General features: G+C 38.4%; 1 protein-coding gene across 6 annotated transcripts in view; it reads left to right on the top strand.

Annotated features, from left to right (window-relative positions):
* Positions 1-13,780, top strand: part of STK3 (serine/threonine kinase 3) — a 505,519-nt gene that overhangs the window by 47,552 nt on the left and 444,187 nt on the right. For all 6 annotated transcript variants that reach the window (XM_063606446.1, XM_063606445.1, XM_063606449.1 and 3 more), the window contains exons 2-3: positions 3,477-3,557; positions 10,898-11,026. In XM_063606446.1, coding sequence (XP_063462516.1) covers positions 3,477-3,557; positions 10,898-11,026 — 210 coding nt within the window. The remainder of the gene's footprint in view (positions 1-3,476; positions 3,558-10,897; positions 11,027-13,780) is intronic.

Here is a 13,780-nt window from a genome sequence, read left to right as displayed (position 1 = left end):
GATGAGCATGTTTTCATGTGTCTTTTGGCTGCATAAATGTCTTCTTTTGAGAAGTGTGTGTTCATATCCTTCGCCCACTTTTTGATGGGGTTGTTTGTTTTTTTCTTGTAAATTTGTTTGAGTTCATCGTAGATTCTGGATATTAGCCCTTTGTCAGATGAGTAGATTGCAAAAATTTTCTCCCATTCTGTAGGCTGCCTGTTCACTCTGATGGTAGTTTCTTTTGCTGTGCAGAAGCTGTTTAGTTTAATTAGATCCCATTTGTCAATTTTGGCTTTCGTTGCCATTGCTTTTAGTGTTTTGGACATGAAGTCCTTGCCCATGCCTATGTCCTGAATGGTATTGCCTAGGTTTTCTTCTAGGGTTTTTCTGGTTTTAGGTCTAACATGTAAGTCTTTAATCCATCTTGAATTAATTTTTGTATAAGGTGTAAGGAAGGGATCCAGTTTCAGCTTTCTACATATGGCTAGCCAGTTTTCCCAGCACCATTTATTAAATAGGGAATCCTTTCCCCATTGCTTGGATGGCTTTTTAAAATGTTTCCTCGAGAATCGTCTGCCTCATTAACAGTGGCTTTTGTCTTAGAAGTCTCTCTTTGATGTTATAAAGTGACGTGATTTCCTATTCTGTTAAGAATGCACTCCACTTTAGTCCTAAAATAAGCCCATCACACCATGTTGTCTTCCGGCACTTTTTCTGCAATGTTAACATCATCTTCATTGTCATTACTACTACCATAACCTTGATTCAGAACCATTTCTGCTATTTCTTTTTTCTTTTTTTGAGATAGGGTCTAACTCTGCCACCCAGGCTGGAGTGCAGTGGCGTGATCTCGGCTCACTGCAACCTCCATCTCCCAGGCTCAGTCTCCCAAGTAGCTGGGACCACAGGCATGTGCCATCATGCCCACCAAATGTTTTGTATTTTTTAATAGAGACAGGGTTCCGCCGTTTGCCCAGGCTGGTCTCAAACTCCTGAGCTCAAAGGATACGCCTACCTCGGCCTCCCAAAGTGCTGGAATACAGGCGTGAGCCACCGTGCCCAGCCCATTTCTGCTATTTTACCATCGGTCAATGAATGAGCAACTGGAGACTCATTATCAATGTTAAAAACTTATTTGATATCAATTTCTTCCAACTTACTGACAGACTCTGAAGGTATTTTTTTGTATATGTAAGGAAGTCAAACATCTTTTTATTTTTATTTATTTATTTTTAAAATTTTTAATTATTTTTTTTTTTTGAGACGGAGTCTTGCTCTGTCGCCCAGGCTGGAGTGCAGTGGCGCGATCTCGGCTCACGGCAAGCTCCGCCTCCTGGGTTCACGCCATTCTCCTGCCTCAGCCTCGCAAGTAGCTGGGACTACAGGTACCCGCCACCATGCCTGGCTTATTTTTCGTATTTTTAGTAGAGACGGGGTTTCACCGTGTTAGCCAGGATGGTCTCGGTCTCCTGACCTTGTGATCCACCGCCTCGGCCTTCCAAAGTGCTGGGATTACAGGCGTGAGCCACCGCTCCTGGCCTATTTTTTTTTTTTTTTTTATCTTGACATACAGAATCCTTCAAAGTCATTGCCTTGTTCATCATCATTACTGAACATAGTTGCAAGCTAGAGATTGTGCCAGGTATGCACAACTGTGTCTTTAGATACTGTGTTCCAGTCATTGACAATAGCATATACAGCATTCTAAATGCTGAACTGCTTTCGAAAACCTCCCACGCTCATATTTCTGTTCACTGCTGCAAGTAGGCTGTTCAAGAAAGTGTTTTTATATTTATTCTTTATTGATCTGAGGATACCCTGCTCACTTGCTGAATTAATGAAGTCACATTTGGGGGAAAGTACATGAAATAAACATTATATTTAATGAGATTTTTCAGCTGGAGGATGAGCAGAACAGTTGTCAAGGAATAACAAAATCTTGTAGCCATCATCCAGTCTAGCTTCCCTGCAGCAAACCTGAACCACTGCTACAAAATGCTTGTGAAACCAATCAGAAAAGATGTCCCTAGTGACCCATGCCTTTTTGTTAGTCTAATAATGAACCCAATCTTTCCCACACAGCAGGTTTACACTTAGTGTGCCTTCTGCATTAGCACCTCCCAGGACAGTTACTCTGTCCATGGCATTCTTATCCTGTAGGGGCTGTAGTCAGAGTCTTTCTGGGGAACTGACACTAAACTGTGATGTTTCATCAGCATTATAGACTTGTTCTGTTGTCAGATTTTCATCAGTGATGGCCTTGGCAAACTTGTCAATGAATTTTTCTGCTTCTTCATGATCAGCAGTTGCTTTATTCACCACAAATCTTTGAAAAATTAATGTGTCTTTTCTTAAATTTCTGCAATCAGCCTGTTGAATATTCACAGTTCCCTTCAATTTTCAGTTCATCATGATATATCTTTGCTTGTTTCATGAGCACCATACCATTAAGTAGTGTGTTTTCTCTGCCGTGCTGACAGATTTACTCTTTCAGTACACATTTGAGATCTTCATTTTGGTTTTCCGCAATTAAGAAAAATTTTTCGTTAACTTCTGTTCATTGACACTTCAGCATAGAACTTCAACAATTTATCCTTCTGTTTCTTCAGGTTGTATATGGTGGTCATTCCAACACCATGCTCTTTTGTAAGACATTTCCCATATTGCTTTCCAGTTTATCCAGCAGCTTGACTTTTTGTGCTAGAGATAAGCATAAATGCTTCCTCTTTTTCTGTCACTTACTCAGATTTTCAACATTGTCTTTATCCAACAAAGCAGAGAATAAGCAAAAAAACCCACAGTGAGTAATGCACAGTCTTGGCTCCGTGTGGGGCATCGTGGGGAACCTATCATTGGTGCATCTGGCGTGTACCTGTGCCATTTTATTACCCTTCTTTGGATGTGCTTGGGTGGGAGAATCTGTGCGTGCATGGAAAAGGTATGTCAGAGCTGAAGGGGGCTGGGGAGGATCTTTTTTCCTTAAATTGTGTTATGTGCTTACAGTTTGACTGTGACTCATTACATGAGGTCAGGTGTGGCATTTTCCATTGTGGGTATCATGTTGGTGCTCAAAAAATTTCAGATCTTGGAGCATTTTGGATTTCAGAGTTTTGGATTATGGATGATTAACCTGTATGGAAAGATCTCTAACATAGTTTTGTCAAGAGAAAACAGTAGACAACATGACAATATTTATACAGAAGGGTGTGTATATGCTTCTTATATATTCAAAGGGGTGGAATTAAGAATATGTATTCATATTTATATAAAGGTTTCACAAAAAACTAATAAAAGTGATTATTTTTGGAGGTGTTGCTGGGCACATGAGGAACAGGGCTTGAAAGGAGAATGTTTACTATGTATATTTTTATATTGTTTGAGTCTTCTGAATATATTAAAATAAAATTAAAAACTTGGTAAAATTTTAAAAATTAAAAATTTTGTAAAAGGTCTTTAAAGAAAATATTTTCTTTCTTCTTTCTTTTTTAAATCAGTAAACTAAAAAAGCTGAGTGAAGACAGTTTGACTAAGCAGCCTGAAGAAGTTTTTGATGTATTAGAGAAGCTTGGAGAAGGGTAAGTACAAAAAATATGAAAGCATGTAAATAATTTCAGAACAATTTAAAAAATATTATATGATGTTAATCTTTCAACTAGAGTATATTCGTATGAATTGAATAGTATTTAATAGTAATTAAACTTGGCAGGTGATACTGAATTTTAAAGATTAGTTTGTGCTAAATCTGGTAATAGTGTTTTTTCAGAGAAAGTAGGCCATATATATATAAGGGAAAAGCAAGAAATGTGCTGTGAAATGATGTTCAAGAGTTTTGTTAGTTCATCCCTTACGGCATTCTTATTAATACGTTTGAAGGTTTTGACTTTGTTAGGCAAGTGACCATAAGGCCATCCTTTTAGATCTTGAGGCTCATTTTATTTTGGAAAAGGTAAGTAGTTGATATGACAAGAATATCTTAGTGAGGGAAACAGTTTATATAGGCAGAAGAATAGTTGACATGGTTTCAAAATAACAGTAGAGAAACATGTGCCGGTTTGAGCAGAGAGAAAGGTAGGGAGCATTTAATGGAATGGCAAAGTATAGGAGAATTTCCAAAATAATAAAGGTACAAAACAGAATTAAAAGAAGCTTATAGATCAGCAAGAACAGGGACAAGGAAATAGAGAAAATGAAAAGGTAAAATAATAAGCTAGGCCGGGCGCGGTGGCTCACGCATGTAATTCCAGCACTTTGGGAGGCTGAGGTGGGTGGATCACTTGAGGTCGGAAGTTCAAGACCAGCTTGACCAACATGGAGAAACCCCATGTCTACTAAAAATACTAAATTAGCTGGGCGTGGTAGCGGGCGCCTGTAATCCCAGCTATTCGGGAAGCTGAGGTAGGAGAATCGCTTGAACCCGGAAGTTGAAGGTTGTGGTGAGCTGAGATCACGCCATTGCACTGTAGCCTGGACAACACAAGCGAAGCTCTGTCTCAAAAAATAAATAAATAAATAAATAAAAAATAAAAATAAGCTGAACATGATGGAAGGAATAAAATCAAGTGTATTTTTCAATAAATGTTAATTCTCCCATTAAAAGACAAACTGTTAGAGTAAATGAACATGCGAAATCTACCTATATTCTGTTTATAGGAGATGCAAGTAAAACAAATAATGGAAATATAAGGCTATTTATTTATTATTAATAGAGATGGGATCTTGCTATGTTACCCAGGCTGGTCTTCAACTCCTGGCCTCAAGTGATCCTCCTTCCTTGGCCTCCCAAATTGTTAGGATTATAGGTGTGGGCCACTGTGCATAGCCTATAAGGATATTTCTTATAAAAATATTATAGATAAACATACAAATAAAAAAACAGAAAGTAATAGTAGCAATATTTATATTAGATACATTAAAGTTTAAAAGGTTTCAACTAAATAAAGAGATATATTAGGTAGCAATATCAAGGACAATTTATAACAAAACATGTCAGACAACATGGCAGCTAAATTTATGACAGAAAAGCTATTAGTGATGTCAGAGGCATCTAATAAAAGTATAATTGCATGGGAGATTTCAATGTATCTCTTTTAGAATTGGACAGATAGAAAAAAGAGAAAGGACATAGAGGGATTAAACATTATGAAGAATAAACTTGATTTTATAGAAATGTAAATATATATAAAGTAAAAATATATGAAGTACCTGTATGTCTATATAACTATGCATATATATTCTTGCAGACCTGCTTTTCTGGTGTATGTTCAAAGGACCATTGATAAAAGAAAAGTTACAAATTCTAAAAAATAAGATATTTTTACAGGTCACATTTTCTGATTGTATTAAGCTGTTCTTGTGTTGTTATAAGAAAAATACTTTAGGCTGGGTAATTAATAAAGAAAAATTTAATTGGCTCACGGTTCTGCAGACACTGCAAAAAGCACAGTGCCGGCATCCGCTTCTGGTGAGGGCTTCGGGAAGGTTATAGCCATGGAAGAAGGCAAAGGGGGAGCGGATGTCTCACATGGTGAGAGCAGGAGCAAGATAGGGCAGGGGAGGTGCCACGCAGTTGTATTTTTTTTTATTTTAAAATTGTTTTTAGACAGAGTTTCACTCTCGTCATCCAGCCTGGAGTGCAATGGCGTGATCGTGGCTCACTGCATCCTCCTCCCGGGTTCAAGGGATTCTGTTGCCTCAACCTCCCGAGTAGCTGGGATTACAGGTGCCTGCCACCACGCCCAGCTAATTTTCATATTTTTAGTAGAGATGAGGTTTCACAATGTTGGCCAGGCTGGTCTTGAACTCCTGACCTCAGGTGATCTTCCCACCTCGGCCTCCCAAAGTGTTGGGATGACAGGCACGAGCCACTGCACCCGGCCTGCCACACCGCTTTAAATAAGCACATCCTGTGAAAACTCACCATCTCAAGGACAGCACCAAGCCATGAGGAAACTGCCCCTGTGACCCAAACGTCTCCTAACAGGTTCCATCTCCAACATTAGGGATTACATTTCAAAATGAGATTTGGAGAGGACAAATATGCAAACCATATCACTGATTATACTCACTAAATTAGAAATAAGTAATTATAATATGACAAAATCCACACCAACTAGAAATTAGGAAACATAATCTGAAGTAACCCGTTGATTGAAGAGGATATTATAAATTATAAAACAATGAAAAGGAGAACACATTGTGCCAGTATCTATGGAATATAGCAAAACTAATTAAAAGTTTTAGTTCTAAATTCTTTCATTAGACTAACAAAGAAAGGCAAAAAATAAACTTAGTGCTTACTTAAAGAACTTAGAAAAATTATGAAACATACCAAAAGAAACTGAAGATTGAATTAAAGAAAAAGCAGAAATTAATGAGATAGAAAAAAAATTAGAAACGATAAATATGGGCCAGGTGCAGTGGCTTACACGTTGTAATCCCAGCATTTTGGGAGGCCGAGGTGGGTGGATCACTTGAGGTCAGGAGTTCGAGACCAGCTTGACCAATATGGTGAAACCATATTGTCATTTAGTAGAGTAGCCATCTCTACTAAAAATACAAAAATTAGCCGGGCGTGGTAGCATGTGCCTGTAATCCCAGCTGCTTGGAAGGCTGAGACAGGAGAATTGCTTGAACCCAGGAGGCGGAGGTTGCAGTGAGCCGAGATTGTGCCATTGCACTCCGGCCTGGGTGACACAGCATGACTCTGTCTCAAAAAAAAAAAAAAAGATATGTATATGTTTGTATATATAAAAGCTTTTGAAGAGATCAGTAAAATAATTAAACCTCTTACAATGTTGACTAAAGAAAATAGAGAGAAAATACAGAAGATTTGGAATAAGAAGGAAGATATAGCCAGTGATAGAGAAATGATTAAATAACTGTTAATTATAAAGGTACCAACTCATAGCATATTATTTACAATAGCCAAAATGTGGAAACAACTCAAATGTCCATCTGCTATCCCAGGTGAATAAACAAAATGTGATATGTCTGTACAGTGACCTTTTAGCCATAAAAAGCAGTGAAGTACTGGTACATTTTACAGTGTAGTTGGACCTACAAAATATTATGCTAAGTGAAGGAAGAAGCCAGATATAAAAGGTCACATATTGTATGATTTCATTTATATGAAGTATCTAGAATAGATAAATCTGTAGAGACAGAAAGCAGATTCTATATATTTTGGAACTACATACAGATAATGGTTGTACAGCATTGTGAATGCACTAAATGCCATTGAATCGTACACTTTAAAATAGTGAATTTTATGTTGTGTGTATTTCACCTCCTCCCCTCCAGAAAGGTTCCAAGTATGTTTTATACAGTGTTTAAAGGACAGTTAATTATAGTTTTTTTTTAAATGAAGCTAGTGTAACTTTAATATCAAGACCTAAATGTACAATAAAAGAAAACTGTAATTCAGCCTTGCTTTGTTACTCATTATGGTAACTGTTCCCACTTTGTCTCAGGTGAATAGCTGTTGCCACTTCTCTTGTGCTGGGATCCTGTTATCTATTAAACTCAAGGAGCCAGTTTCACTGTTGGCATATTTGTCATCTTTCCCCTGCACTAATAGAGCTTTGGTCGATGCTGGTATCCTCTGGACCCTTTTTGTCAACATAGTTAGGGAGTATGTGAGCATGGCACTTATAATATATATCCATTCTAGTATCCCATTTCCTTGAGCCTTTGATATGCTTCCTTTGGTGTGTACTGAGGCTCACTTAGCATCTCACTTAATATGGGCCACTTTTGAGTCCAGGTTTCAGTTAACTGGCTGAGCAACTGTTAGGGACACCCCCAACTGTTTGAGCTAACATGCTGAGTCTGGAATTTCTGGTCTTGCATCCATATCAGTACATTTCTTCCTCTCTGGAAATCTTAGAATTTGTTCTCACACATATTCTTTAGGGTTCTGATAAAAATTGGCAAAATCTTGCAACTTTTTTAGTGTGAATAGTAGCTGCTTGGGTTAAATTTTATACTTGTCTCCCTGGTGTCTATGGGAGTTGAGTATAACTTTGGGTCTGGAAGCAATAAGTGGTGGTGGAGTGGTCTGGAGGACCACTGCATTCTGCTGAAAAGTGACTGCCTCAGGAGGTAGATAGAGTCTTCAGGCATTGTAAGGTTAATTTTCTCAGACAGGAGGGCAGAGTTGCTTTTGGTATCAAGGGAGGCTTGATAGGATTTGGGGATTCAAGGTACTCAGATTAATGAGAATCTATCTAAATGTCCTAATACCAGTTCTCTAGGTACTTCTCTTTACTGTTAGATGCCTTAACTTTAACATAACAGACCTGGTGCTAATGTGAATTCAACTTGCAGTGTAATTCAACTTCCAGTAAGACTATACCTAGAGTTTGTTTTTCAGAAATCTCAACCCTGTTTCTGTACGAATTAAGAAATTCAGAAGTTTTCTGGTTCTCTCAGTCTTGAGCTGGACATTTAAGCCTTTAGCTTGCTGTGTTTGTTCTATAACTTTTCCAGTGCAGGCAGAGGCAGCAGCCCATTCTATAGTCCTTATATTTTATTTTCACCATACATTGTATTGATACAGCTACTTGGTCTTTTAAAGCTTTGCTTAGACTCCAGGCAACTAAGGGTGATAATTTAAATAACCGTTTGCCACTGAATGCCATAGACCATCAGTATACTATTTGTTACTTGTATTGAAGTCATTACTGTCTACACATCTGTATTAGTCTGTTTTCACACTGTTGGTAAAGACATACCCGGGACTGGGTAATTTACAAAAGAAAGAGGTTTAATTGACTTATAGTTCCACGTGGGTAGGGAGGCCTCACAATCATGGTGGAAGGCAAGGAAGATCAGGTCACATCGTACATGGATGGCAGCGGGCAAAGAGAGAGCTTGTGCAGACAAACTCCCATTTTTAAAACCATCAGATCTTGTGAGACCCATTCACTATCATGAGAACAGCATGGGAAAGACCTGCCCCCATGATTCAGTCATCTCCCACTGAGTCCCTACCACAACAGGTGGAAATTATGGGAGCTACAAGATGAGATTTGGGTGGGGCATAGCCAAACCATATCAACATCTAAGAAAGAACTAATTCAAGATTCTCTTCTTTAAGATTCTTTCCCTTGGAAACACTTCTACCAAAAACTATATTGCTATCAAGGAAAAGATAAGCTACTCTATGTACTCTAGATATGAAGAATTTAGTAATGAAGTTAGGAGCTCAAATGAATTGTGGAGGGGCCAGGGATGCAAAGTTCATGAAAACTGTTGCCAAAGGTTGAAGGTCGAAGTCAGCATTGAAGATCTCAGCCTGAAGCACTGAAGTGGGTGTTTCTCAAAAGCTCTCTGGGAATCTGCTGGAATCCTGCAGTCTTGAGAAACTCCCACCAACTACCTCAGTCTGCAGCAGTGGTGGCTGTTGGAAGCTCAGCAGGAAGCTGCTATGCACTTCATATCTGTCAGTCCATCTGCTACAGCTGTATCTGGAGAAAAATCGTTTCTCCTTTCGTCATTCACACATACGTGTTTTTCTCACTGGCAGACTTTTAATGAGGAACCATTCAGGGAAGGGGATTCTGGGAAGTGGGGATTGCAGCTTCTCTTTCGTAGTGCTGAGGAGTCCTTAGAAAGGAGTGATGGTGTTGCCTAATTGACAGTAGATGATCTAGCACTGAATTCTATGTTAGCTTTTGAGGGAATATACACACATACACACATACGGCTTTCAAGGGGAGATACACACACATACATTCCCCCACACCCAGCCCAATGTGACTTTGGGTACCAAACCAAATTAAATGACTTCAGAGAGCCCAAAGAAACAGAGGAGAGGATAAAATGTATTTTATTGAAGTAGCCGCTTTATCACTTATTTGTCTCTTTTTCACTTATTTTAAAAGATTATAAATTTGGAAGGGCTTCTGCATAGATTTCTAATATTAGGAAACATTCGATGTTTTCCATTGGCTTGCTCTTGTTTCTCTTCTGTAGAAAAATATGGTGAGAAAAACCTGATTTTTGGGGTGGGAATGTGTTTGAATTCTGGCCCTACTGGTCTGTTTCTCATCTTTTAATGAGGATAATAGTGTTTTTCCTTATGATTGTGAGGGTTGAATTTCATAATGCATGTAAAATACCTAGCATAGGACCTGGTTTATAGTAAGAACTCAGTACATAGTAGTGTTTAACCTCGTTTTTAAGTTCATACTAAGGTATAAATGGCTTCTTCCTTCTTTGTTTTTGCTTTTTAAAACACGTGAATATTCAGTTGGCAAAGTTTCAGGAGTTGTAGCAGAGACAGGTTTTGGGCAAGTTACTATTAGACCCTGTTCCTCATTTTATTTACCTGTGAGTTTGTAGTTTTTCTCTTGAGGAAAAGGTAATGAAAGGAACTTTTTAAAAAGAGACCTTGGATCTGTAAATCAGGTAGAAGCAGATGGCTGCAGATTCCTTGCTTCTCTAACTTTGATGTTAATGTGGTCCCCAGCTGAGGGTTTTAACTGTTAAGGTACTCTGAACAGAAGTGTGACTTTTTGATATTCTGGGGGTCATTTTCCTTGAGATCAGCCTTTTCTCCTAATTTGAGGCTTTGGCTATTTTTAATCTACATTTCATTCTTTTAATTTCCATTTATATCTTCTTAATGCTGCATTTGTTTGAGTTGACCAAACGCAAGTCTGTTTCTTTCATTCATAAGAAAAATAGCTACTCATTATATGTTAACTTGATTATTTTAAGTCTGTAGTTGAAGCAATAAAGCTAAGATATAATTCATTACCTTTTAAAATTGTTACTTGTTTACTTTGATTTTTTAATCATTTAAATAGTGTTTTAAACTAGAAAAGACTATCCACAGAAAACTCATAGTAGACTTTTAATCTTATAGTTACGATGTTTGATAGGAAAAAAATAATGTCTTGGTTTCTTTTAGGTCTTATGGAAGTGTATTTAAAGCAATACACAAGGAATCCGGTCAAGTTGTCGCAATTAAACAAGTACCTGTTGAATCAGATCTTCAGGAAATAATCAAAGAAATTTCCATAATGCAGCAATGTGACAGGTATGAAGAGATTTTATTTCTTTGCTTACCCTTGTTTTGACAAGTTTTGCTAATAAAATATAACAAAATTTATTCTTTGATCATCTGTTTAGTTTTCATTTCTTTTTCTTTTCTTTTTTTTGAGACGGGGTTTTGCTGTTGTTGCCCAGGCTGGAGTGCAATGGCGCCATCTCGGCTCACCACAACCTCCGCTTTCTGGGTTCAAGCGATTCTCCTGCCTCAGCCCCCTGAGTATCTGGGATTACAGTCATGTGCCACCACGCCTGGCTAATTTTGTATTTTTAGTAGAGATGGGTTTCTCCATGTTGGTCAGGCTGGTCTCGAACTCCTGACCTCAGGTGATCCACCCGCCTTGGCCTCCCAAAGTGCTGGGATTACAGGCGTGAGCTACCACGCCTGGCCTAGTTTTCATTTCTGACTTCCCATTGGAAGTGAGATTAATCCTTTAAGGCAGATGAGGATGGCTTTGTCAAGTGTCTTTAGGACTTACAGCTCTTTGCAGCTTTTCTGCTTAAAAGCAGAAATGAGGCTGGATGTGGTAGATCACGCCTGTAATCTCAACCCTTAGAGAGGCCAGAGCATCGAGGGTAAAGGAGCCCAGGAGTTCAAGGCCAGTCTGAGCAACATAGTGAGACCCTTTCTCTACCAAAAAAGAAAAAATTATCCAGGTGTGGTGGCTTGGACTTGTAGTTCTAGCTACTTGGGAAGCTGAGGCGGGAGGATTGTTTGAGCCCAGGAGTTCAGGGCCACAGTTAGCTATGATTGCAGCACTGCACTATAGCCTAGACTTTTTTAGGACAAATTTATGGATGAGAATGAGTTTTTGATGTTAAAGGGGTCATTTAACAGTCTGTATTATGTAATCACTTTTACTAATTAAGAAGTCATGTTTTATGTAAATCTAATTCATTCAACAAACATTCACTGAGCATCCCCAGTTGACCCGGTACTGTGCCAGGATCTAAGAATGCCAAAAGAACTAAGACACTTTTTTCTTTTTGAGGGGTCAGTAGTGTAGTTGGGAAGACAAATATATAAATAAATAGCTGTAATATAGCACACTCATTGTAGTGACTGGTGCATGGGGTAATGTGAAAAGAAGAAGGCAGGGCATCTTCCTCAGCCAGTGGAGCCAGGAAATCTGGAATGCTGACAAAGAGTTAATTGGGTGAAGAAATGGAGTGATAAGGGAGAGTCAAGGGGATGACAGGTAGAAAGGTAAAAACAACTCATTGGGGTGTGCTCATCTGACAAGATTTAGAATTATTGGAATGGAAAGTATGGGACAGAGAACAGAATGAAATGAGGTTGGATAGTTAAATGAAGCTGATGGTGAGAAGCATCTTATGCAATGTGAAGTAGCCTAGGCTTTATTCTATAAGGGATTCAGAGTATATAAATTATGACTATGTTTAGCCTAAAGTTACTTAACCACAGAGGGATTTATTATTCTCCCTTAACAAAAAGTCTGCTAGTACAGCAGCAACAAAGGAACAGCCATGTCTCAGTCTTCTTTTCTTGTACTCTCTCATCGTTATCATGTGCTTTGTCCTCATGCTTATTATCTCATGGCTACAACAGGGCTGCTACAGCCCCAGCTTTATGTCTACATTCCAGGCAGGAGGAAGAAAAGAAGAAGCAGGGAAGGGGCTTTCCCAGAAACCTTCAGCTTCAGTCTTATTTGTAAAAATTGTCTCATGTGTGACTTAGAGCTGGTGACACAGGGTAGTCTGGGCACATTGTCTCCCCTTATCAATTCAGGGCCCTGTAATTAGAGATTTATGGAAAGCTTTCTCTCCTAACAATACATGGGATCTATAGATTGTAAGCTTTTTGGCTAATGAAGTGATTGCATAATCCTAGAGGAACTTTGCTGCTTGGATCTGTTCAATTTTGCTTTTCTTTAGAATATGCTGTATATTTAAATTATGTTACATATTTCCCATAGCATGTGAAATTCAAGTGGTTATAGAAAAAAAAAAAGATACATTCCTCAACTGTGGTTCCCACAATTTGATATAGAATAAGAGATGAGATAGCATAGTGCTCGGCCACCAGGTATGCTTTATACTTGCCTGATGTGAGTATTATTTTGTTATTGTGGTTAAAAATAGTTCAAGGATTAGCATTGTACTTTGAGTGTTGTCTAGGAAAGTCAGGGTCTCAAATGTTACTATTACATATCTCTTCCCTCAATCTTTGTAGGTCTTGGAACCTGTCAAATCTTGTTCAGATTTCTGCAACAGCATCTTATTTGTTCACTTTGTCTTTCATTTTTGCCTCCTCCAACCCATTATCTTCCTTGAAGCTAGAGTGTTCTTTCCAAAATGCAAATGTAATCAAGCATTCCCTGTTTAAAACCCATGGTTCCCCATTGCCTCGAGAAATCCAGTCTCCCAAGAGTGGCATACAAGGTCCTTCATGTTCCATGTAGTGCTTACACCTCCAGTCTCTTACCTGAGTTTCTCTTTTAAGTGCCTGTTTACTTGTATTCTCTATCATCTAAGTCTTAAGTTCCTTGAGTTCGGGGATTGTATTTTACTCAGTGTCCTTGGATCCTGCCACATAATGGTTACTCAGATACTAATGAGTACTTCTATTTAATAATTTCTGTTTGGGCAACTCAACTAGACTATCCAGAGGGAATTACACATTTAACATTCTAAAACCAGTTTTAAACATTCCAGACAAGCCTTTCAAATTCCTGTGTATCAAAGGCATCATCATCTACTTAGTCTTTTAGCAAGGCTGAGA

The sequence above is a fragment of the Pan paniscus genome, chromosome 7 (assembly GCF_029289425.2).
Source record: "Pan paniscus chromosome 7, NHGRI_mPanPan1-v2.0_pri, whole genome shotgun sequence".
NCBI lineage: Eukaryota > Metazoa > Chordata > Mammalia > Primates > Hominidae > Pan > Pan paniscus.
This window is presented reverse-complemented; position numbering and strand designations above follow the sequence as displayed.